At 38.9% G+C, this 25,694-nt stretch overlaps 1 protein-coding gene across 2 annotated transcripts in view; it reads right to left on the bottom strand.

The window, feature by feature from the left end:
- Positions 1 to 658: 658 nt before the first annotated feature.
- The window catches only part of USP14 (ubiquitin specific peptidase 14), a 48,963-nt gene continuing 23,927 nt past the window's right edge, over positions 659 to 25,694 (bottom strand). For both annotated transcript variants that reach the window (XM_021096161.2, XM_021096162.2), the window contains exons 6-16: positions 24,479 to 24,537; positions 21,356 to 21,486; positions 19,389 to 19,469; positions 18,932 to 19,017; positions 17,847 to 17,961; positions 14,741 to 14,806; positions 14,495 to 14,587; positions 10,848 to 10,976; positions 2,928 to 2,988; positions 2,452 to 2,559; positions 659 to 1,414 (exon numbers count right to left, since the gene is read on the bottom strand). In XM_021096161.2, the coding sequence (XP_020951820.1) occupies positions 1,266 to 1,414; positions 2,452 to 2,559; positions 2,928 to 2,988; positions 10,848 to 10,976; positions 14,495 to 14,587; positions 14,741 to 14,806; positions 17,847 to 17,961; positions 18,932 to 19,017; positions 19,389 to 19,469; positions 21,356 to 21,486; positions 24,479 to 24,537 (1,078 nt within the window). In that variant the 3' untranslated portion in view covers positions 659 to 1,265. The remainder of the gene's footprint in view (positions 1,415 to 2,451; positions 2,560 to 2,927; positions 2,989 to 10,847; positions 10,977 to 14,494; positions 14,588 to 14,740; positions 14,807 to 17,846; positions 17,962 to 18,931; positions 19,018 to 19,388; positions 19,470 to 21,355; positions 21,487 to 24,478; positions 24,538 to 25,694) is intronic.

A 25,694-nucleotide genomic window follows, 5' to 3' on the forward strand; every position in this document is an offset into this window, starting at 1 on the left:
TTTTATGATAATCCCCAAAACTTTATTATAAATACCTAACCCAAGATCAGACATGTTAGCTAATATTCTATCCTTTCTCTAGCAATCAGTCAAGGCTCCTAAAAGAAAAGCAAATTAAATGTATTAAAATATAAGAAACCTACCATCTATTGATATTCCACCATCACTTTAAAGATCATTAGTATTAAAGTTTGAGATAAACATGAATTTGGAAGGTGACAGGGAATAGAAACAAATGCCCAGCTGAGCCAAGAAACACATCTGATAACATGGTTGCATTCAGTACCCAAAGAACTCCAAAACTTTGTTATTTCAACAGAAATATAATGCTAGCAGGCAAAGAAGATGGTATTTTTAAATGAATGCCTAAGGGCAGAGTTAAACTAGCCTTCTGCAGAAAACTGTAGTGGTATTAAATGTATCTGAACTTCAGCCAAGCTCCAACACTCAACAGACAAAATACTTAAGGTCAAAAGCTATTAGTCCCTCTTTTTTTTTTTTTTTTTTTTTTTTATTATTAAATATCCTCATTTTCTAAAAATAAGCAACCGGAGCTTGTCAACATTTTTTAAGGTTGATTACTACAAAACCATTGCAAAGTTAAATGTACAAACCATAGTACATCAGAGACACAGTAATAAATGTATAATCAAATGTCTATTATTGATCACAATTTATTTTAAAGTCATGAAAAGCCAGCAACAGTCAGGCTGGACAAATACTTGATTGTACCCATGTCTCCATGGGTTGGGGACAGCAGCACTGAGTTACACAACGAGATCAACACTTACTTCCTTTCCACCTTCCTGGCCACATTTTTGTTAGATAAGGCAAAGGATGGGCAGCTACTCAATCACTGGTGGTCTGAACCATGCAAGAACAACAAACAATAGGGTTAATAGGTGTGCAATAAACATCTGATTGTTGACTTTTGGGCTGAAAAAGGCAGAGAATTTATCACAGAAGGTAACAGCTGAAAGGCATTTCAACTCAAGGATTTTTAAAAGTTAATCCAAGAAATAAGCTTTTTAAAAATGTCTTCCTGCCACCTTTATCCAGGGCAGCACAGTCCAAAGGCAATTTTCTCTTTTCTGTAATTTTTTAGGTTGATACACAGAGTGGTCTGCTTCTACCCTCTTTTGTTCTACATGAGGGGAAACACATAAAACCACCTAAATATCTTTCTCTAAAGCTCTGGGTTATAGAAATGATCAACAAATAACATTTATTTCACACCTAAGCATAAATAGCTAGAATGAAGATTACTATTCACTTTCCTCTTCCATTATTTCAACTCTGCGAGGGCCATACAGTAGAACATAAGCTATATGCCAGTCTCCACCACCAGAAAGCCGCAAGATATCCTCTGGTGTCACGATGCTGACCTTATCATCATCAAACTTAATCCATTCATCTAAAGAGCAAAAGAGAAAAATGAAATTAAATCTCATAGAATCTTTTCAGAGTTCCATTTCAAAAAAGGTACTGAGTAATTTTGTGTACGGTAGTATTCCATCTGACATACCAACAGTTCTCAAAGTGTGGTCCAGGGACCACAGGTTCAAGATCTTTTGGGGGGTTCCATGAAGGTTACAGCTACTTTCATAAATTACTAAAGCATAATTTGCCTCTTCCCCCGTCATTCTCTGAAGTATGCTTTGGAATTCTCCAAAGGTTACGTGATGTTGATAAAGCAGGAGACTGAGTTACAGAAACAGAAGAGTACAACTGTTTCTTACTAAGCCTGACAAAACCGACTTACGAAAATGTAAATATCATTTCTTGCTTTTTTTGGTTTGTTTTAAAAAATGTAATTTATGTTACTATGTAATGACTTCATTACTGTCAGTTTTATTAACTAATTTATGAACTAATTTATTCTCAGTTTTAATTTAGTAAATATTGAGAACTCCTCAAAAATAAAAGCTCTTGTGGGAATCCTGAGTATAAAAGAGTTTCTGAGACCAAAAAGTTTGAGAACAAATGTGCTATAAAATTTAATCTAAACTATCAAAACAGTATGTAACAGGAGTTCTCTTGTGGCACAGCAGGTTAAGAATCTGGCGTTGTCACTTTAACAAGCTAGCTTGGGTCATTGCTGTGGCAGAGGATCAATCCCTGGCCTGAAACTTCTACATAAAAGTATGCAACAATTTTAAAAAAATGGAATCCAGGAGTTCCCGTTGTGGCACAGTGGTTAGCGAATCCGACTAGGAACCATGAGGTTGCGGGTTCGGTCCCTGCCCTTGCTCAGTGGGTTAATGATCCAGCGTTGCCATGAGCTGTGGTGTGGGTCGCAGATGCAGCTCAGATCCTGCGTTGCTGTGGCTCTGGCGTAGGCCAGTGGCTACAGCTCTGATTCGACCCCTAGCCTGAGAACCTCCATATGCCATGGGAGCGTCCTAGAAATGGCAAAAAAGACTAAATAAATAAATAAAATGGAATCCTTACCTTGTTTCCTTTTCACCCACGATACATAATGGCCTGAAGAGCTAGACCTTCCCTGATGTGTTAGCACTGCTTGTAAGTCATAGTATCCACAATTATTGGAGCCAATGTCTAAAGAAAGATATAAATCCAATCATATTAGTTACGAAGAGGATGTGCTTTCTCAAGTTAGGTAACAAGCAACAACTCAAGTTTAGCCTAGAGAAGTACTACTCTATTAAAATCCAGGAAGATACTACTCTCCAATTAAAGCTTCATGAAAGATGTTTTAAGCATGTTATCATCCATAGAACATATATTCACTAAAATGTGGTTTTTACTATGTGATATTAAAGTAAATTATACTTCAAGAAACCCAATTTTCTTTCAACCACAGCGTCTTTAAAAAAAGAAAAACTGTAGCAAGAGAGTAATTTTATCTTAAAAAAAAAAAACCTTAACACACAGTAAAACTCTATTGAAATGAAGATTTCACTTACCATCAGCAAAAGAAAAGGGTTCATACTTAACTTCTTTTTGGGGACTACTCTTTTTGTCACTCTGAAGAGAAAGAAAATTTAAATTATGATACTGGAAATAAAATTTGTATCCTCAGCGAGTATACAGTCCCACATATATTTACTCTCTACAGGCAAAAGAAAAAATGTTGTCTGCCTTATAAATTATTAAACTGATACAACTACAGTTAACATAAAACTAAACCCGTTTCTACTCTTCAACAATATACAATCTCATATGTATAAGTAACAAATCCTCTGATTACTGGGCCAACTTCAAACCACTAAAGCTAAAGCACATCAATGAATACAGATAAACACTGCTCTAGGGCAGAAAAGGAAAACCCAATTCTGCAACTTTTCGACAGCACTATCAAACCATATAGGTAAAAGAGTTCCCATCATGGCGTAGTGGAAATGAATCCGACTAGGAACCATGAGGTTGTGGGTTCGATCCCTGGCCTCCTCACTCAGTAGGTTAAGGATCCCGTGTTGCCATAAGCTATGGTGTAGGCTGCAGACTCGGATCTGGTGTGGCTGTGGCTATGGCTGTGGCGTAAGTCAGCACCTGTAGCTCTGATGAGACCCCTAACCTGGGAACCTCCATATGCCAAGAGTGCAGCCCTAAAAAAAAGAAAGAAAAAAAAAAAGCTATATAGGTAAAGACAAAACAAAAAAAGATGCCTCAAAGAAGAGATGTCAAATTACTGCAAATAATATTAAATAAATCTAAGCCATGGCTACATGCCACTTCAGGCCAAATGAAATTAAATATTTCATTCAGCAAATATTTACCTATACTAAAACAGGCATGATTTACAACTTTCTTTTTTTTGCTTTTATGGCCACACCCATAGCATATGGAAGTTCCCAGGCTAGGGACTGAATAGGAGCTGCAGCTGCCAGCCAATGCCACAGCCAGAGCAACATGGGATCTGGGCAGCGTCTGCAACCTATACCACAGCTCACAGCCAGATCCTTAACCCACTGAGCAAGGCCAGGGATCGAACCTGAATCCTCATGGACACTAGTCAGATTCGTTTCCACTGCACAACAACAGGAACTCCATGATTACAACTTTTGATAAGGGTCTTTAGTGGGACTTCTCTCACCTCAACCATTTCTGTGTCTAATACAAAACAAAAGAATTATCTGGACAGATGGGCATAAAGTTCTGAAAACTATAATGGCAAACTGCTTAAAAGACAGCTAAGGTGATAAGCCAAAGGATCAGCAACAAAAGAAAGGCAATTAGGTTAACCATTCCTTTACATATTTACAACACCTAGAGCAACCACCAAAAAAAGCTACAAAGAAATACATTTAAAAACATTTTATGTAAATCAGGAGTTCCCAATGTGGTCAGCACAAACAAGGCCGACTAGTATCCGTGAGAATATGGTGAACGTTCAATCCCTCCTCCCTCAGTGGGTTAGGGATCCAGCATTGCCACAAGCTGTGGCTGTGGCATAGGCCACCAACTATAGCTCCAACCCCTAGTCTGGGAACTTCCATATGCCACAAATGCAGCCAAAAAAAAAGAAGTTAGGAGAGGATTAGAAACTATGACCCAACCATGTGCTGTCAATAAGAAACTACATTCAAATATGATATGGACAAATTTAAAGTAAAAGAATGGAAAAAGATATATCATGCAAACATTAACAAAAAGAAAGCAATGGCAATATTAATGGATAAGGCAGACCTCAGAGCAAAGAAAATAATCACAAGAGAGGGACACTGCATAAAGATAAGAGTCACTCGACAAGACATAGCAATCCTAAATGTGTACACACCAAATAACAGTCATAAAACATGAAAAGCAAAAGCTAAAAGAACTGAATAGAGAAACATACAAATCCACAATTTTAGTTAAGATTTCACCACTTTTCTCTCAACAATTGATAGAACAACTAGACAGAAAAACAGCAAGGTTACAGGAAAATACATCATCAACCAACTAGATCTAATCAACATCACAGAACACTACACTAAACAACAGCAGATTATACACTCTTTTCAAGTGCCCATGAAACATACACCAAGATAGATCGCATCCTGAGTCATAAAGTAAATCTCAACAAATTTAAAGGAATTTAAATCCTGAGTGTGTTTTCTTCTCACCACAATGGAATTAAACTAGACTCACTAACAAAAAGATAATGGGAAAATTTCCAAATGGAAACTAAACAAGACACTTCTAAATAATCCAGGGTCAAAGAGAAGGCTCCAAAGGGAAATTTTTTAAAAATACAAGAACATAGGAGTTACCATCATGGCACAGTGGTTAACAAATCCGACTAGGAACCATGAGGTTGCGGGTTCGATCCCTGGCCTTAGTGGGTCAAGGATCTGGCATTGCCGTGAGCTGTGGCGTAGGTCACAGATGCGGCTCGGGTCCCATGTTGCTGTGGCGTAGGCGTAGGCGGTGGCTACGACTCCAATTCAACCCCTAGCCTGGGAACCTCCATATGCCGCGCGAGCGGCTCAAGAAACGGCAAAAAGACAAAAAAAAAAATAATAATAATACAAGAACTTAATGAAAATGGAAATGTGATATAACAATTTGTCAGACACAATTTGAAAGAACTGCTGAGAGGGAAATAACAGCACTAAATGAATACATTAGAAAACAGGTAAAAGCTCGAAATAAGAAATCCACAGGTTAAGGACCTAGAAAAAGGAGGAGGAAAATGAAACCAAAACAAGCAGAAGAAAGGAAATAAGGGTAGAAATCAATAGAACTGGATGCAGAAAAATGGAGAAAGATCAATGAAACAAAAGGTCAGTTCTTTGAAAAGAGTAATACAATTGGCAATCCTCCAATAAGACTGACAAACTGGAAAGAAGACACAAATGACCAGTATCAGGAATGAAACAGGGGATAGATATCATTAGGCACCCTGCAGACATCAAAAGAATAATGATACTAGGAACAACTCTGCACACATAAAATTGACAGGCTAGACAAAATTGATCAATTCCACAAAACCACAAACTACCAAAACAAATCCATTTATGAAATAAATGATTTGAATAGCCCGTAACTATAAAGTTGAATTTTCAATTTAAAAACACCTGATAAAGAACTCTCCAAACCAAACCAGACATCTGATTAGACAATTCTACCAAATGTTTGAAAAAAGAATTAACACAAAATTCCACACAATCTCTTTCAAAAAAAAGTAAGGGGGTGGGGGGAAGAACAGCTAATAAACTACTTTCACAATGTAGAGGATACCAGATAAATTGAATCAATGAATGCAAAAATGAAACTGAAAAAACTATGCTATTTATAAAAACATCAAAAGGCATAAAATGCTTACAAATTTAACCCAAGAAATATACACTGAAAACTAGAAGACGTTGAAAAAAAATTAAGACTTACGTAAATCAAAAGACCTCAAGTCCACAGATTGTGAAACTATTAAATGGCAATACTCCCTAAGTTGATCTACAGATTCAATACAATCGCCACCAAAATTCCAACTACTGGAGTTCCCATCGTGGTTCAGTGGAAACTAATCAGACTAGCATCCATGTGAGCAGAGGTTCAATCCCTGGCCTCACTCAGTGGGTTAAGGATCCAGCATTGCCATGAGCTGTGTGGTATAGGTCACAGACATGGCTTTGATCTGGCATTGCTGTGGCTGTGGTGTAGGCCAGCAGCTATAGCTCCGATTGGACCTCTAGCCTGGGAATCTCCATATGCCTCAAGTGAGGCCCTAAAAAGACAAAAAAAAACCAAAAAGAGTCAAAACAATCTCTTTTTTTTTTTTTCTTTTTTTGGTCATTTTTTAGGGTCACACCCTCAGCATATGGAAGTTCCCAGGCCAGGGGTTGAATCGTAGCTACAGCTACCAGCCTACATCACAGCCACAACTTGGATCCAAACCACATCTGCAACCTACACCATAGTTCACGCCAAGACCAGATCTTTAACCCATTAAGCGAGGCCAAGGATCAAACCCATGTCCTCCTGGATACTAGTCAGGTTTGTCACTGCTGAGCAACAATGGGAACGCTGAGTCAAAACAATCTTGAAGAACAAAATCGGAAGGACTGTACTTTGCTACAAACACTACAAAGCTACAGCAATTAAGACTTCAGTACTGGCCTTAAGGACAGACATATATATCAAGAGAATAAAACCGAAAGTCCAGAAATATACTCAAGTCTACAGTCAACTGATTCTCAACAAGGGTGCCAAGACCATTTAATGGGCAGAGAACAGTCTTTTTAATAATTAGTGCTGGTACAACCAAGACGCTGCTCAGATCCCGAGTTGCTGTGGCTCTGGCGTAGGCCGGCGGCTACAGCTCCGATTAGACCCCTAGCCTGGGAACCTCCATATGCCGAGGGAGCGGCCCAAAGAAATAGCAAAAAAAGCCAAAAAAAAAAATGTGGATATTTAAAAAAAAAAAAAAAAAAGTAAAATAGGAGTTCCCGTCGTGGCGCAGTGGTTAGCGAATCCGACTAGGAACCATGAGGTTGCGGGTTCGGTCCCTGCCCTTGCTCAGTGGGTTGACCATCCGGCGTTGCCCTGAGCTGGTGGCTCCGATTAGACCCCTAGCCTGGGAATCTCCATATGCTGCGGGAGCGGCCCAAGAAATAGCAAAAAGCAAAAAAAAAAAAAAAAAAAAAAAATAGTGCTGGTACAACCAGATACTACTCACATGCAATAGACTTAATTTGGACCTATACATCATCCAACATACAAAATCTAACCCAGAATGGATCAAAGATCTAATTGGAAGAACTGAAACTATAAAAACCTAATGAGAAAATATAAACTTTCATGGCCTACTGGCAATGGTTTCTTAGATATAACACTAAAAGCAAGAGAAACCAAAGAAAAAACCAGACTGGATTATAACAAAATTAAATTTTTTTCCACTATAAAAAGACCCTGTTAATAAGATTAAAAGACAAAGCTACAAGCTAGGAGAAAATATTTGGAAACGATAAATCTGACAAAAGACTAGTATTTATAAAGACTTGTCAAAACTCAAGAGTAAGGGAGTTTCCATTGTGGTTCAGTGGGTTAAGAAGCTGACTAATATCCATGAGGACGTGGGTTCAATCCCTGGCCTCACTCAGCGGGTTAACGATCTGGTGTTGCCACAAAATGTGGCATAGGTCATAGACTGTAGATGCAGCTTGGATCCGATATTGCTGTGGCTATGCCATAGGCCTCAGGTGCAGCTCCAATTTGACCTCTGGCCCGAGAACTTCTATGTGCTGCAGGTACAGCTGTAAAAAGAAAGAAAAAAAAAAATTTCAAGAGTTAAAAAAAAAAACAAACAGCAAAATGAGAAACTGCGTAGAAAACAAGAGACATTTCACCAAAAAGGACACAGAAACAGCAAATAAAAACATGAAGACATGTTCAACACCATTAGCCATCAGACCACAGTGCAAACCTACACATATGGCTAAAATAAAAAACTGTGGCACTACCAAATTCTAGCAAAAACCCAAAGAAAATGGATCAGCAATACATTGCTGATGAGAATTTAAAATAGTACAGCCACTATGGAAAACATGAGTTCCTTAAAAAACTGAACATAGGAGTTCCTGTCGTGGCTCAGCAGTAATGAACTCAACTAGTATCCAGGAGGACACAGGTTCTATCCCTGGCCTTGCTCAGTGGGTTAAGGATCCAGGGTGCCATGGATAGGGTGTAGGTCACAGACATGGCTTAGATCTGGCACTGCTATGGCAAAGGATGGCAGCTGTGGCTCCAATTTGAACTCTAGCCTGGGAACTTCCATACGCCTCAAGTTCAGCCAATAAAAAAAAAGAAGACAAAAAAAAAAAAAAAACCCGAAATATGCAACTACCATGCAATCTAGCAACTACACTCTTAAGCATTTATTCCAGACAAATGAAAATTTATATTTACAAACACAAATGTTTACAGAGAAGCTTTATTCAAAATAGATAAAACTGTAAACTATCCAGCTGTCCTTCCATGGGTAAATGGTTAAGCAAAACAGTGGAATATCCATACTACAGAATACCATTTTAATACTAATAAAGAATGAAGTACTGCTGTAAGTACTGTTATAACTGCCAGAGAATTATGCTGAGTAAGAAAATCAACCCCCAGGAGTTCCCGTTGTAGCTCAACAGAAACAAATCCAACTAGTAACCATGAGGTTTCGGGTTCAATCCCTGGCCTCTCTCAGTGGGTTAAGGATCTGTTGTTGCTGTGAGCTGTAGTGTAGGTCGAAGATGAGGCTTGGATCTGATACTGCTGCTGTGGCTGTGGTGTATTCCGGTGGCTATAGCTCTGATTCAACCCCTAGCCTGAGAACCTCCATATGCCTCGGATGCAGTCCTAAAAAGCAAAAAAAAGAAAAAAGAAAATCAATCCCTAAAAGCTACAAACTATGTGATTTCACTTACGTAACTTTTTGGAAATGACACAGAAATGGAGACATGTTAGTGGTTGCTAGGAATTTTTGAAGGAGCAGGGCAAAAGGAAAGTGAATTTGACTACAAAGAAGTACTATAAGGGATCTTTGTGGTGAGGAAATACATTGCATCTAGCTACCAGTGTCAATATCCTGGCTGTGATATCATAGCTTTGCAAAATGTTACCGCTAGGAGAAACTGGGTAAAAGGTACTTGGGAACTCTTTGTATTGTTTCTTTTTTTTTTTTTTAAGGCCGCACCCATGGCATATGGAGGTTCCTAGGCTGGGGTTGAATTGATGCTACAGCTGCAGGCCTTGCTCCACAGCCAGAACTCCACCAGATCCGAGCTGCATCTGCGACCCACACTACAACTCATGGCAACGCTATGGATCCTTAACACACTGAGTGAGGCCAGAGATCAAACCCACAACCTCATGGTTCCTAGTCAGGTTCATTTCTGTTGCACCACAAAGGGGACTCCTGTATTATTTCTTACAACTGCATGTGATTTTACAATTACCTCAAAATAAAGTTTAAATTTTTAAAAATTGCTCTTAACACCACATACATACAATAACCTGCAGAAGAATTTAATTTTAAAATCTGATATATATTATCACACTAGAAATATTTCTAGTCACCAGGAAGTATCTTTTTCCTTTTGAAGAAAAAAAATCCAACATATAATTCAGCTGTCCCTTCTCTGAATTTAAACTATACAGTTTACTAAAGTTGCTATGATTATAATTTTAACAGTGACAGGCATACCAGCAGCACTTATTAAAAGATACAACTTAAACTGTCCCAATTAGAACATAAATGAGCCAATATTCTGTAATGCCAATTCCTTTTTAAAAAATGGAGATAATGCTGTGACTTACAAGGAAAATAATAAAATATGCTGAATTTTACAAGGCAAGATTTTATGTAAAGTGCTGTGAGATAAATATGAAAAGAACATAAGCTGCAGATTTTAAGGGAAAAGAAAATATTAAGTTTTTTCTACCATAAAGGACTCATTTCACACAGCTAGAATTCTTTTTCTTATGCTAATATACACCTACAACTTTAAGGGCTTGCACCAATATATGAAGGATTGTATATATGCCAAATACAGGTTCATCCATTTTTACTAATAGCTTAACAATATAAAGTGAATGTGGAATACAAATTAAAGATTAACATATTAAAAGGAGTTCCTGTCGTGGCTCAGCTGAAACAACCCGACTAATACCCATGAGGATGCAGGTTCTATCCGTGGCCCTGCTCAGTGGGTTAAGGATCCATCATTGCCATGAGCTGTGGTGTAGGTCACAGATGTGGCTCAGAGCCCATGTTACCGTGGCTGTGGTGTTGGCAGAGGCTACACCTCCAATTCAACCCCTAGGCTGGGAAATTTCACATGCTGCAGGTGCAGCCCTAAAAAGAAAATCAATCAATCAATATTAGTAAGATTAGAAAATGAGCAATAAGAACCTACTGCCTTTGGCTGCTGATTTACTTTTTTATCTTCTAGATCCTTGAATTTTGATCGAAAAGAAACCATTTTCTCTTGAAGTTCTGGTGTACACAGTTCATACACATCCAACATAAGAGGAAATTTAACATCCTATATGCAAACCAAAAAGAAAAAGTGTAAAGAGACTTATAAAGGTAGTTATTTAAAATATTTATCCATGAGTTCCACTGTAGCACAGTGGTTCTTTTGCTTCATGTTCAAAAAATTTCTCTGATAAACTTCAGACAATACCACTGAACTGGTTTAAAATCCTAGTGGAAAAGCTGATGCCTTCATAAAGCAGGTAACAAAAAGGAATAGTTACTGAGTGAACTAGTAAACAAGGCTATACTGCTTATGGGTTTATTTTGCCTGGGACATTAACTGGTTTTGATCTGTGCTTTCCAGACATGGGAAGCCCTTCCCCTCAAGGTACTTATGAGTTACAGCAATTGGGCAAATTACACCTCTGTGGATAAAACTGAAATATTTCTCTTTCTCTCTGCCTGGTCCCTCCAGAAAGTGGAGACTCTTGGGTTCCGAACAGGCTTATCAGATGAACAGGCCAAACTGCCTCCTGTCATGTGCAGGAATCTTGGTATTTTGGGGACTTCTAGAAAGAGAAACCACCTAGGCAGAATCTGATGGCAGGCCCTTGGCATGGTTTTCCTGGCCTTGAGATGTCTTTCAGGAATTTAGTCTGAGACTTCTAAGGAATTACACCAGAGTCGATGTGGAGGAACCTATGTGATCAATGGACCAGACTTATTTGAAAATAACTTAGATTTGATTTGGCTGTGTTCAATGGAGATGAGAATAGAGAAAAAGATTGTTTCAATAGATATGAAATTCTACTGTTATTTGAAGTCTTGATCTATGAAAGTTATTGTGTTAGCCATAGTTTGCACTGATGCTCAGAAGGAAAAGAAAATTATCTAGTGGAATTATCACAGAGTAACTACACGTGACATATTACTAGTTGCTTTAGGTGTGCTGTTAAAAGCACATATACAATACTTGTGTGACAACTGGGTATAAATAATAAAATGTATGATCTACAAAGCATTTCCTCATTAACATACCTCTGAGCTTATTCATGGTATGTGACCAGTTTTCCCTCAAAGTGGATTAACTAGACAAATATAAAGGAGGCCCAGCACCAAGGGACAAACAGCTAAATCACCCCAGCATCAAGAAACAGATGTTTTCATCATCAGTGCTTTTTACCAAAGGACTTACAACTGAAAGGGGAAATGATGGCAAAAATCTGCATGTACTGAGGTATGAGGAAGTCATTCTGGCTTATACATGGCTTAACTTACACTTTACAGACCAAAGTGACCTGTTTTGTGGCCTTTCAGACATGTACTATACACCTGCTTTGGCCACTGTGGATTCCTACACATTCCTATGTTGCTGAGAACTTGAGTTTTCTGAGCTATGTCAGATGCCACTAGCCATTCTCAAAGCAATGTCTGCTGGCAACTGGTAGCTGCAACCTTGTGGTTTTAGTTAAATTTTAACTATTAAAATTTCTAAGCAAATGAAGTTGCTTTAGATCAGATATGAGCAGAAAAAAGGAGAGAGAGAGGTAATGGCCAAAAGCTCCTGTTATGTATGGTAATATAGTATCAGGAGTTCTCGTTATGGCTCAGCAGAAACGAACCCGACTAGTATCCATGAGGATGCAAGTTTGATCCCTAGCCTTACTCAGTGGGTTAACGATCCAGCATTGCCATTAGCTGCAGTGTAGGTTCCAGACACAGCTCGGATCTGGCATTGCTGCAGGTGTGGCTGTGGCCAGCAGCTGCAGCTCTGATTCAACCCCTAGCCTGGGAACTGGGAACTTCCATATGTGGCCCTAAAAAAGTAAAAAAAAAAAAAAAAAAAAAAAAGGAGGTTAAAACCTACTTGGGTGGAAACAGATGGCGGGCTACACTGGGTCTCCCCAAAGTGCCAGTTCCAGACTGGGTTTTGAGCTTATTCCTGAATTCCTCAGAGAAAGAGATCTATTTTGTGTATTAAAGTTCCTGCTGTCATTCTTATTTTTTAACTAGATCTGCTGCACCAAAATGGTAGATCGAGGGATTGAGATCTTAATCATACAGGACTTGGAACTCAGAAATATTTCTAATTCAGTGTCCATTCCCCAAAATGAGGCAGAACTATGCCCCATTTCAGCAAGAAGTAGCTAAATGATCACTGACTCATTCCCTAAGACTGGGCGAAAGATAAAACAGAGGTGGGGACTTCAAACCAAGTCTCCCTAAAACCAAGTTCTTCTGCCAAGTTTATGATTAATAGCTCTCTCCAAAACAATGATTCCTTTTCTTGTCCAATACCTATTCTCCTCAAAACTGACGAATAACAGAGAAAAGAGGGGGAATGAAACCGAGCAGGACCCTGTGGGACTCCTGGGCACAAGCCTTTCTGTGTCCCCCATTTCTTGTTTTTAGGGAGTAAGTTTCAGCCTCCATGACCTTCTCTGAGTTCTAAAGGGCAGGTTCAAACAGTTGCTAATCGGGGTAGGGGGAATGCAGAGCCAAGGGAGAAACAGTCAAGAAACAATAGTGCATAGGGTTTGTATGTATACATAAGTGTAACTAGGTGTATATGTATATATATGTATAACTGGGTCATTTTACTGTATAGCAGAAATTGAGAGAACATTATAAAGCAACTGTAATTAAAACAAACTATATAAAAAAAAAGAAACAATAATGCAGCCTTTGGGTAGGGTCCTGGTTCCTCTTCAAGGAATATACATAACAGAATCTCTGAGTTCTTCTGCAAAACTAAAACCCCCAACAAATGAAAACCAGAGAGGAGCACCACCATAACCAGTCCTGGGGCCACTAAACACCAACTCTGAAGAATGAAATCTTGCATCTACCCTGATCCTTATCTGTGGCCCCATTTTCTACTCACAAACTGTGAAACCACTTCCCAATCTCTCCCAAGGAGGGCACAGTCTTTAGGGCATTAGCCTGCTGTGGCCTCCTTTCCCTGGCAGAGCAATTAAGCTATTTTTTTCTCCTTCACCCAAAACTCTGTCTCCTTGTTTCTATCTGGAATTGGTGGACAGAGGCCAAGTTTCGGCAACAAGTTCAACAAAACAGATAAATCACAAGGCTGGCTCTGACATCGAGAGATTACAATTTATTTAAGTCTTTGGGCGCCAGTAATGTAACTCACCTCTAAAAAAAAAGAACTGCCTAGAGAGAGTGTGTAATACTGCCCCTTACCTCACTCCCATCCTTAAACCTACTGGACCAGTATCTCTGGAATTGAGGATCTGGTCTAGGGCAGTATTTCTAGGGAAAGGAGGACATCCATTAGAATTATCTAAGAATCTTTTGAAAAGTATAAGACCTCAGGCCCCACTTAACCAATGCTTGGTGGGGGCTGAGGAGCAGGCATGTGTATGATTTAAAATAAAAAGGACAATGGATAATTTCAATACACATTCTTGGTTAAGAACCACTTGCCTAACGTTGATAGTTTCCCTGTTCACAGTATTCTGAAGTGAGTTTATCCCTCAAAGAATAAAGAAACCTACTGAAAGCTGGGAATTACCTTCAAAGAATTATAATATTTTATTATAGTACAGTAATATTTATTATACTAACCTTAAGAACTTTAGCATTTACAGACTCCTTCTCTTTATAAAAAAATCGAACCATCTGAATAGTCAAGTAAGCAGGTAGCCGGCTAATCTTGGACTGAAGAGAAAATGGAAAGAAATCTTATTATATACAAATACCACAAAAGTTTTTAATCCCTTGGTTTGGTAAAAATAAAGACTGCGTAACATTAATTAACTGGAAAAAGTTCAACTAACTGGAATTTGATTTCAAAAGGAATGCAAAACTCACAGATTTGATGTACAAAGCATTTCTTTGCAATGTTGGAGACTGTTTGGTAATTTCTTCCTGAAGTCGCTAAAAAAGAACATAACAGAAGTCCAAACATTAAACAACTTTCTTCTGCAACACAGTATTACACCTTAAAGTCTCTTAAAAACCAGTACTACTTAGTCCCTCATGGCGCAGCGGAAATGAATCTGACTAGGAACCATGAGGTTGCAGGTTTAATGCTTGGCCTCGCTGAGTACATTAAGGATCCAGCATTGCCATGAGGTGTGGTATAGGTCGCAGATGTGGCTTGGATCTGGCATTGCTGTGGCTCCAATTCGACCCCTAGCCTGGAAACCTCCATGTGCCATGGGTGCAGCCCTAAAAAAAAAAAAAAAAACTAGTACTACTTAATTGACAATGTACAGCATGTCAATGGATTTATACCCCTGAGAAATAATTTGCATGAAGACAACACGGCAAGGCTTTTAGATATAGTTCACTTTTTTAAAGCCATCACATAATTTTTAACGGTTTGAACTCCTCAGAAGGTAAATAATACTTGAAGTCTTTTAATTATGATCCAAATGCTCAGACTGTAAGAGTGTTACATCATCAGAAAGCCTTTTTTGGCATTCCTCTACTTACGGATCATCAGAATAGTCATATTTGAGGAAAATTAAGAGAATGTATGTAGACATCCCTTGTTCTTTATGTTTTATGTAACAAAGGCTTCCGGAACAAATCATTACTGTCAAATTTGAGCAAAGTCGTAACACAAAACGTCTATTACTCTAAAACTTGGGAAAGCCTTTAGCCACTGTATTAAACTAGTATATTATCAGGTCTCCCTTTCCACTCCTTCCCGCCTGCCTAACAGTGAGCAACAGTTACCCCTTCTGGGCATCATCTATAAATGGTGACAACAGCACTTATGTCATGGTGCTGTTGTTAGAATTACATGAGTTGGTACATGTAAAAAACTTGGAGAACAGTTTGGCATATATCTTATGTTCAATAAGCATACCCCACTTGTGTAAAAAATTGTTTCACGTCTGATTTTTTTAAATTACTAACCACATTACAACAGGAATCACCATGTAGTAGTTTTTTTAACATTTAACCAAGTTTATGCAGCAACAAAGAGGAAAAACAGGAGCCAAATTACTCAAGAATAAAACAAATGATGGTATGCATCTAATAAAATTACTAAGACAATAAATATAACATCTAATAAATACATATTTTTCAAGAAAGCCTATCTGGTACAATGTTACTCATCAGGCAAACTATCTAAATTACCACCAATCCATGATAACCTAGAAGTTCCAAGCATATGAAGTTCCCATCGTGGCTCAGCAGTTAACGAACCCGACTAGGATCCATGAGGATATGGGTTCGATCCCTGGCCTCGTTCAATGGGTTAAGGATCAGGCACCGCCGTGAGCTGTGGTGTAAGTCGCAGATGCAGCTTGGATCCCAAGTTGCTGTGGCTGTGGCGTAGGCCAACAGCTACAGTTCCAACTAGATCCCTAGCCTGGGAACCTCCATATGCCATGAGTGCAGCCCTAAAAGACAAAAAAAAAAAAAAAAAAAGACCAGAAGTTCCAAGTATATTTAGTTCTCCTGGAACTTGATAAAATCATGAAGATAATATCATCCTTGAGAGCCCAAGCCAAAACATCCCATCCCACATTCTCTAACACCGATATATGTTTTAATGCCCTGAAACACGCATCATAATTTGTTACAGAACTCTTGGTTGGTAGTTAGCAAGTATCTGGATGCTTTTAAATTGAACTTCTCTTAGAAGTCATTACACCTCACCACAACTCTCCCCTCAGTATCAGAGGGCAAAGAACAGACCTATCTTTGTTTTTTACCAATGCATTTACCTATGCTATCCCTAACCAATCTTTTCCCGAACTGTACAAGGAAGCTCCCTATAAACAAATTATCTTGTTTATCAATGTAATTCCTGCCCCAATTCACTGTCTATCCTTCAAAAGATGATCATATTCCCCCAAACTGTATCCAATAAATATCAGGCAAGCAAAACTGTTCTATTTTACCAAGCTGCTCATTAGAGTGGATTCTTCACTATGGCACTGGGGAAAGAGAACTAAATGAATATTGAAAGAAGCAAGTTTTAGATCTGGCTCTGCCACAAACCAATTACGTCATTCAAATTCTAAGGACTCAAATGCAATACTAGTCCAATGGCAGAATGACGTACATACTACAATCCCAGTTTATACCTCACAATTATTAATATAGCCTCATTATAATACTCTCAGAGGCTTCTGTCAAACCTCTGGCCACATTTTTGCAAAGTAATCAATACACAACCTTGTTTTATGTGTGCTTCTGCTATTTAATGGCACCCTAATATACACTACTGATTAATTAACACGAACTCACAGCCAAGTAGCCTGTCACTCATCCTTGAATGAAGCTTATCTAACAAATGATATTTTATCCTTAAGGCACATCACAGCCTTCTTGCAATTTCAACACGAGACAGTACTTTTGCACTAAGCCTAAAGGCCATTTTAAACAGCAAGATCATCAAAAAAAGGCACAATGGAGTTCCCATCGTGGTGCAGTGGTTAACGAATCCGACTAGGAACCATGAGGTTGCGGGTTCAGTCCCTGCCCTTGCTCAGTGGGTTAACAATCCGGCGTTGCCGTGAGCTGTGGTGTAGGTTGCAGACGCGGCTCGGATCCCACGTTGCTGTGGCTCTGGTGTAGGCCAGTGGCTACAGCTCCGATTCGACCCCTAGCCTGGGAACCTCCATATGCCAAGGGAGCGGCCCAAAGAAATAGCAAAAAGACAAAAAAAAAAAAAAAAAAAATGCAAGAAATGTGGAACTACAATTACTGTGAAAAAAACACTTGTTCATAGCATGAGCACTGAAACAAAAAGCCAGAGCTTCACCTTTTTGAATCTCAGGTGGGACAGGGTGAGTCAGCTGTCTCAAAATTTTGGCCACTCTGAGCATGTGTACAAATAACCATGAAAGCAATGGGAGCATTTGATGTTGGAATTAAAAATAAATTTTAGCAAGTAGGTACATATATAAATCAGAATCCACGAACAATGTGAATTAACTATAATTTTCCTTACCAATTTAAGTCCTGTAAAAAGATACTTGACTTCCTGATTGATAAAACAGCTAAGCTGAAGCTGATTTTCCTTTCCTTTAGTGACTTCTTCTTCTTCAGATTCTGTACATTTCATGCTTTGCAAAAGGAGATAAGAAATTTGCCAACAGACAATCGACTTGTTATAGAAGCTTGAATAAATTATCCTAATGCTATTAAAATTAATAGAATCATTCACTGGTATTTAAACTATTTCGGGGAGTTCCCGTTGTGTTTCAACGGGTTCAGAGTCCAACCAACATCCATGAGGACGAGGATTTGATCCCTAGCCTCGTTCAGTGGGTAAAGGATCCAGTGTTGCCGCAAACTGAGGTATAGGTAGCAAACAGTCCAGATCTGGTGTTGCTGTGGCTTTGGTGTAGGCCAGCTGCTGCAACTCCAATTCGATCCCTAGCCCAGGAACTTCCACGTGCTGCAGATGTGGCCCTAAAAAGAAAGAAAATAAATAAATAAATAAAACATTTGTCTCCCAGTAGAGATTCATTTCAACATACTTAATAATGCTCATTCACGGGAGTTCCTGTTGTGGCTCAACAGTAATGAACCCAACTGGTATCCGTGAGGATGTGGGTTTGATCCCTGGCCCTGCTCAGTGGCTTAAGGATTTGGTGCTGCCGTGAGCTGTGGTGTAGGTCACAGACAAGGCTCCGATCCCCCACTGCTATGGCTGTGATACAAGCTGGCAGCTGCAGCTCTGATTTGACCCCTAGCCTGGAACTTCCATATGCTGTAGGTGTGGCCCTAAAAAAAAATTTAAAAAAAAAAAAAATTCTCTGAGGCAAATTAATGAGATGCTCTACTAAGAACATCTTAGAAAAAAATAAAAGATGTCCTTAAAGAGTACATTTACCCAAACTTCAAGATCGCTCCAATGGGTTTTTTTTTCCAAATTGCTAATTTCCTCGTTATTTTTTAGGCTTAAAAACTTCTGAAGACTTTTCCTTCATATCCCACCTACCACTCCAAACAGTCAACAATGCTATTTATACCAACTGACTTCTAATAAGTTATGAGACAGTCTATACGAATCTTGGCTCATAAGGATACGTGGTTTCAAACTCAACTCCGAAGAACTGATCGATTAAACTTTTCTTTTTAGAAGGCGTCACTGCTGATGCAGATGAAGAATCTGTCTGCAAAAATTAAGATGAAATAAAAATTCAAATTTTACTTTACACAGATATTAATGTACATTTCCTGTTACACAATCCAGTTTAGTTATATATATTTAAGCATTTTAAAATGTAATCCCTTCCTCCATTCAAAAAATATTAACAAAAAACTAGAGATGCTCAATAATCTCAACTGATCCAGTTTAGTAAATAAATAAATTAAATTCAAGCATCAAATACAAGCTTTCAAATTCCAACTAAAGATTCAGCATCTAATGTATTCAAGTACATGTCTATCTATTAAGATGAATTTATTTTAAGTCTTACAGTGAGAGTGAGATGGAGAATCAAAGTCTAATGAAAATCTATAATTGCAAATACATTTCAACTACCTCTTTAACAGTATCATCCTCTATGGCTTCCAATTTCTGTTGCAATACTCGCATCATTTGTATCCAACATTCGTTAGCATCCTGTAATTTTAAAAAGTGACACAGTAAGTAATCTTGGCTGTTACAGTGTTTGGTCTATGAAATCTTTCCAAAATAATTACTGTTTCCATAGAGAAAAGGAAGAAATTTTTTTTTTTTAATTTAAAAACATTAAGCCGAATTAGGAGTTCCCATCATGGCTCAGTGGTTAACAAATCTGACTAGCATCTATGAGGTCTTGCTCAGTGGGTTAAGGATCTGGCATTGCTGTGAACTGTGAGGTCGCAGATGCAGCTCACACCCTGTGTTGCTGTGGCTGTGACATAGGCCACAGCTCCGATTTGAGCTGTAGCCTGGGAACCTCCATGCGCAACAGGTGCAGTCCTAAAAAGCAAAATATATATATATATAAAGCCTAATTAAATACTACATGATCTTCAAAACATAGTTTTGAATGAAAGAATAGTTTATTCATTCATTCAAGAGATATTTAGTATATTATTCTAAACACTATTCTAGACAATTAGGAATGCATAGCAATCAACAAACTATAAAAGTCCTGGTGGGGGATATAAATAAACAGAATATAACATAAATTCAAGAGAGAGTTATGAGGGAAAAAAAGCAATATGGGAGCAGAAAGTGATTAGGGGAAGGGAAGTGTGCTATTCCAATAGGACTGTCAAGGAAAGCCTCTCCATGATGCCTCGATATTTGAGCCAGGAAATCTGAACAAGGTGAGGAAGCAAGCCATGCCACCTATTTGAGAGACAAAGGAACAAGAGGAAAGATCCTACAGAGAGTCTACTTAGAAGGTTTAAAAAAAAAAAAAAAAGCAAGAGTGGAGTTCCTGTCATGGTGCAGTGGGAAACAAATCCAACTAGGAACCATGAGGATGTGGGTTCGATCCCTGGCCTCACTCAGTGGGTTAAGGATCCAGTGTTGCCATGAGCTGTAGTGTAGATTGAAGACATGGCTTAAATCTGGCGTTGCTGTGGCTGTGGTGTAGGCTGGTGGCTACAACTGGGATTGGACCCCTAGCCTGGGAACTTCCATATGCCTCGGGGGTGGCCCTAAAAAGCAAAAACAAAACAAATAGCAAGAAAGTCAGTGTATCTGGAGTGAACTGAGCAAGGGGAAGAGCAGCACACGATGAGCTCAGAGAGGCAGCCAGGTGCTAGACTGTTTAGGACTAAGACAGAAAATCACTAGGAGGTATCGAACAAAGGACCAACATTACCTTTACATTCTTTTTTTCTTTTTTTTGTCTTTTTAGGGCCACACCCTCAGCATGTGGAGGTTCCCAGGCTAGGGGTCCAATCAGAGCTGTAGCCACCAGCCTACCCTACAGCCAGAGCAAGGCCAGATCTAAGGCTTGTCTTCGACCTACACCATAGCTCACGGCAATGCCGGAATCTTAACCCACTGAGCGAGGCCAGGGATCAAACCTGCAACTTCATGGTTCCTAGTCAGATTTGTTTCTGCTGCACCATGACAGGAACTCCTATCTTTACATTCTTAAAAGGATTCTGGGGAGTTCTCCTGTGGCACAGCAGGTTAAGGATCCAGCATTGCCACTGCAGTAGCTCTGGTAACTGCCGTCTCAAGTTATATCCCTAGCCGAGGAACTTCCACTTGTTGCAAGTGTGGCTTCCCCACCTCCACACTCTCCCCCAACCCCCCAAAAAAGGGGGATTCTGGGAGCTTTGTGGAGAAACACCACAGAGGGCAGCAGAGAGATGATCAGTTAACAGACTACTGCAGCACTCCCAGCAAGAGATAACTGTGGTGTGAACTAGAAAGGACTGATATTTGTATTTCCAAATATATCCCAATAAGTATATTGGGATATTCCCTATCCTGGGAAGTACAGGAAACCCAAGTTTTACATTTACAAAATGAAAACCATGGGACTTTGTCCTGATTACCTGTTGAAGATACTGTCCTTGTTCGCCCTTTTCTGCAAACTGTGGAAAAGCCATGTGCAAAAACTGCAGTAGGATAATAGGTGGAATACTAGAAGAAGTTTTATCCATGGAATCAAACAAATCTCTAAGGGCTTAAAAAGAAAGCAAATATTGCCTTAGTAAAGCAGTGACATATTTAATACATGCTACTGTAAATTAATTCTCAGTTAAAACAAAAAAACTGCTTATTACCTATTTTAAGTATATCTATTCCTTTTGCAATTGTTGGATTCCCAATAAGGAAAAAAATTGTTTTTAAATCTTAAAGAACTCCCCAGAAGACATCATAATGCAATCACTAGCTATAAACAAAGTCTGGGCCCTCCCTATGTCTCTCTCCTTGACAGCCTTTGTTTTCCAAAAAAAAAAAACAGGGTATATTCATTCAGTACTGAGAACACATAAGCTCTGTCTAGGACTCAAACAGGCAGAATGTTACAGTGCTGCCATTATCAGGACATCAGGTCACCACTGCCAATACTCCTCCCTTTAAACCAATACTTGGTTCTCAGATACTGAACTTAGGAATACCGAAATCTGGAGGATATTTAAATAAATGTTTAAAGCTTTAAATATATTTATTGATTCTAATGAACAATAAGCTAAAAACCAAAACTAACTTGCCTTCTTCAAAGTCTTTCCTCTACTTATTCTCTCTTACCGTCATAAATCCCATGGTCATGGACTCAGCCCTGTTCTTGAATACTTTTCCTCTACTGACTTCCTAGCTATTACACCTCGCCCTTACCTAATGTACTGCAAAACTCTAATCGAGCTTATCTTGTATTGTTTTGTTAACTAAAATGTGAAATGTTTTCATTAGTATACAGACTGCAGCACAGTAAACACTACATACAGCACCTCAGCAAAAAGTACTCTGTGAAGAAAACCACTACATACAATGTTTAAAAAATATTTTAGGGAGTTCCCGTCGTGGCACAGTGGTTAACGAATCCGACTAGGAACCATGAAGTTGCGGGTTCGATCCCTGGCCTTGCTCAGTGGGTTGGGGATCCGGCGTTGCCGTGAGCTGTGGTGTAGGTCAAAGATGCAGCTCAGATCCTGCGTTGCTGTGGCTCTGGCGTAGGCCGGTGGCTACAGCTCCAATTCGACCCCTAGCCTGGGAATCTCCATATGCCGCAGGAACAGCCCCAGAAAAGGCAAAAAGACAAAAAAAAATATATATATACACATATATATTTTTGGAGGGAGGGCTGAAATAAGGCATCACTACCAAGCTAATTATTTTTAAAATGAAAAAGCCTAAATTGTAGTAATACTTTAAAGTATACATTACTCAAAAAAGAGGAGAAACGTCCAGATGATTTATATTTAATACATACCATGAACAGAGCATCTCAAATATTTCATTTGTTTGAAAGAAAAAGGTCAAAAGACACTCTACATTAAGTGACTAAGGAGACATGGCAAAACAACTAAATGTGGGGTTCCCGTCTTGACTCAGCAGTAATGACTCTGACTAGTATCCATGAGGAAATGGGTTCAATCCCTGGCCTTCTTCAGTGGGTTAACGGCCTGGTGTTGCCATGAGCTGTGGTATAGGTCGGAGACGTGGCTCAGATTCCGTGTCACTGTGGGTATGGCAGAGGCCAGCAGCTGTAGCTCTCAACCCTTAGCTTGGGACTTCCATATCCCAAGTGGGTAAGGCCCTAAAGGAGCCCTTGCTAAAAAAAAAAAAAAAAAACTAAATGCCTGATCCTAAACTGGCTCCTGAAGCAAAAAAGTAAAACAACTTTACAATGGGCAATACTGGGCTAATTAGCAAAATTTAATAGTCTTTATTTTAGAATACTATGGTGTTAAACTCCAAGATTTTGAAAAATAACTGTTATGTGGTTATGAATGTCCTTATTCTTAGGAAATTTATACTGAAGTATTTAGGAACAAAAGACATGATGTCTGCTACCTACTCTCAAATGGCTCAGAAAAAAAGAACATGCATTATAGAGAATGATGAACCAGGTAAGACAAGAAGTAACTCGTGAATTACTGTAACTTTTCTGTGAATTTAAATTTATTTCAAAATACAAAAGTTTAGTAGCAGTTCCCATCATGGCTCAGCAGGAACCAATCTATGAGGACACAGGTAGATTCAATCCCTGGCCTCACTCAGTGGATTAACCATCCAGCGTTGCCATGACCTGTGGTGTAGGTCAGACGAGGCTTGGTTCTGGCGTTGCTGTGGCTATGGTATAGGCCAGTGGCTACAGCGCCGATTTGACCCCTAGCATGGGAACCTCCATATGCTGCAGCTCTAAAATTAAAAATAAAAATGTGGAAATCATCCAAATGTCAATCAGTGATGAAAGGATATAGGAAATATAATATATCCAATACAAAAGAATCTTATCCAGCAATAAAAAGGAATGAAGTACTGACACATGTTACAGTGTGGCTAAGCCAAAGCACTCAAAGTGAAAGAAGCCAGTCAAAAAAGACAACATACTGTACTAGTCTATTGATATCAAAAGCCCAAAATAGGCAAATCTATAGACTAACAGATTAATGTTTGCACAGGGCTGGGAATGGTGAGGGGAAATGGAGTGACTGCTGAATGTTACAGGGTTTATTTTCCAGTGCTGAAAATACTCTAAAATTGATTGTGGTGATGATCACAAAACTCTGTGAGTACACTAAAAAATAATGAGCTATATAATTTAAATGGGTGAATTGTATGGCATGTGAATTCTCTCAACAAAGCTTTTACCCTCTTCCCCCACCCTCCAGAAAAGGCATGGATGTTGAAAACCCTATCAACCCAGCCCCAATGAATTAAAAGAGTACTTTTATTTGTAAAACTGTACAAAATAGGGCAGCAGAAGCAGAATACACTGCTTCATGTACTGAAGAAATGAGTTACTTCTATCCTTCCTATTTCTCCTCATATCAATACCCACTAATCCAAAAATTGTTTTTCAAAATGACAGATATCTAATAAAGTAAGTCCCAAGTTGTTTAATGTAAGTACTCCAGTGTTAACGAGGTGAAACAAATTGTGAGTGAAAAAAACATTCACTGAATACCACACTCCCTCTTGAAGAATGGTATATTTAAGATACTGACCTGCAGTAATATACTGTGCTGAAGCCATCTCCCCTGAAGCTCTTAAGGCACCTGCATACCTAGGAATATTAAGGCAGAATTAAAATGATTCAATTCATTCTGAAACTCAAATGGGAACAATCTAAGTTAAAAGGACTTATTATGACACCCTCAACTGCAAGTTTCTCCAAGTTGTTCCTACCATTTTTTCTTCTTCTCTTCTGGTCTTCTTCCTTTAAGAATTATATGAGAAAAAAGGAGTGCTAAGAAAACAACAGAATTTAGATGAATGAAGTCTACTTTAAATTCTTTCCCCTGGTCTAACTCACCTAAAACATTTTCTGAAAACAGTATAAAACAAATAAAGGGAGCTCCCGTAGTGGCGCAATGGTTAATGAATCCGACTAGGAACCATGAGGTTGCGGTTTGATCCCTAGCCTTGCTCAGTGGGTGAAGGATCCAGCGTTGCCGTGAGCTGTGATGTGGGTCACAGACGCGGCTCGGATCCCGAGTTGTGTGGCTCTGGCGTAGGCCAGTGGCTACAGCTCCGATTAGACCCCTAGCCTGGGACCTCCATATGCTGCAGGAAGCGGCCCTAGAAAAGGCAAAAAGACAAAAGAAAAAAAAAAAAAACAAAACAAGAAAAGTACATATTTACTGTCAATTATTACAAAGAAAATTAAAATATAATTTCATAAACAAAGAAAAAAACGTTAGATCAAAAACAATACCTCAAAATCAATAAACATGCATTCAGCTTAACTTCCTCTATAATACTAAGTCACTTAAATTTCAAGTCCATTCTTTCGTCTGTACAATGAGAAGTTTCTGTTAAATGGTTTCTAAATTTACTCTTATGGTTCTCAGTTAATTTACAGTAGTACTGGTGACCCAAAGGAAATATTCAAAGCACTACACTTAATGTTTTATGACAAAAGATCAGAAATTATCATTCAGATAATACCAAACACTGGGTGATTGGAAAGATGCATTAGTAGCTGCCTGGGAAGCTGGGCAGTGGGAAGGGAAGGCATTGGCCAGTTAAAGATACCACATACCTTTCTGGGATGATCAAAATGTTCTATTAATTTGATTGAGAAATGAGTTACAAAGAATTTGCATGTGTCAAAACTGATCACACTAGGGAGTTCCCGCTGTGGCTCAGCGGTAACAATGAGGATGCAGGTTTGATCCCTGACCTCATTTAGTAGGTTAAGGATCCAGCATTGCCGTAAGC

The sequence above is a fragment of the Sus scrofa genome, chromosome 6 (assembly GCF_054392235.1).
Source record: "Sus scrofa isolate SSC_HxYL_T2T_F1_AM1 chromosome 6, Sscrofa_HxYL_maternal_Yorkshire_Landrace_v2.0, whole genome shotgun sequence".
In the NCBI taxonomy this organism is placed as follows: domain Eukaryota; kingdom Metazoa; phylum Chordata; class Mammalia; order Artiodactyla; family Suidae; genus Sus; species Sus scrofa.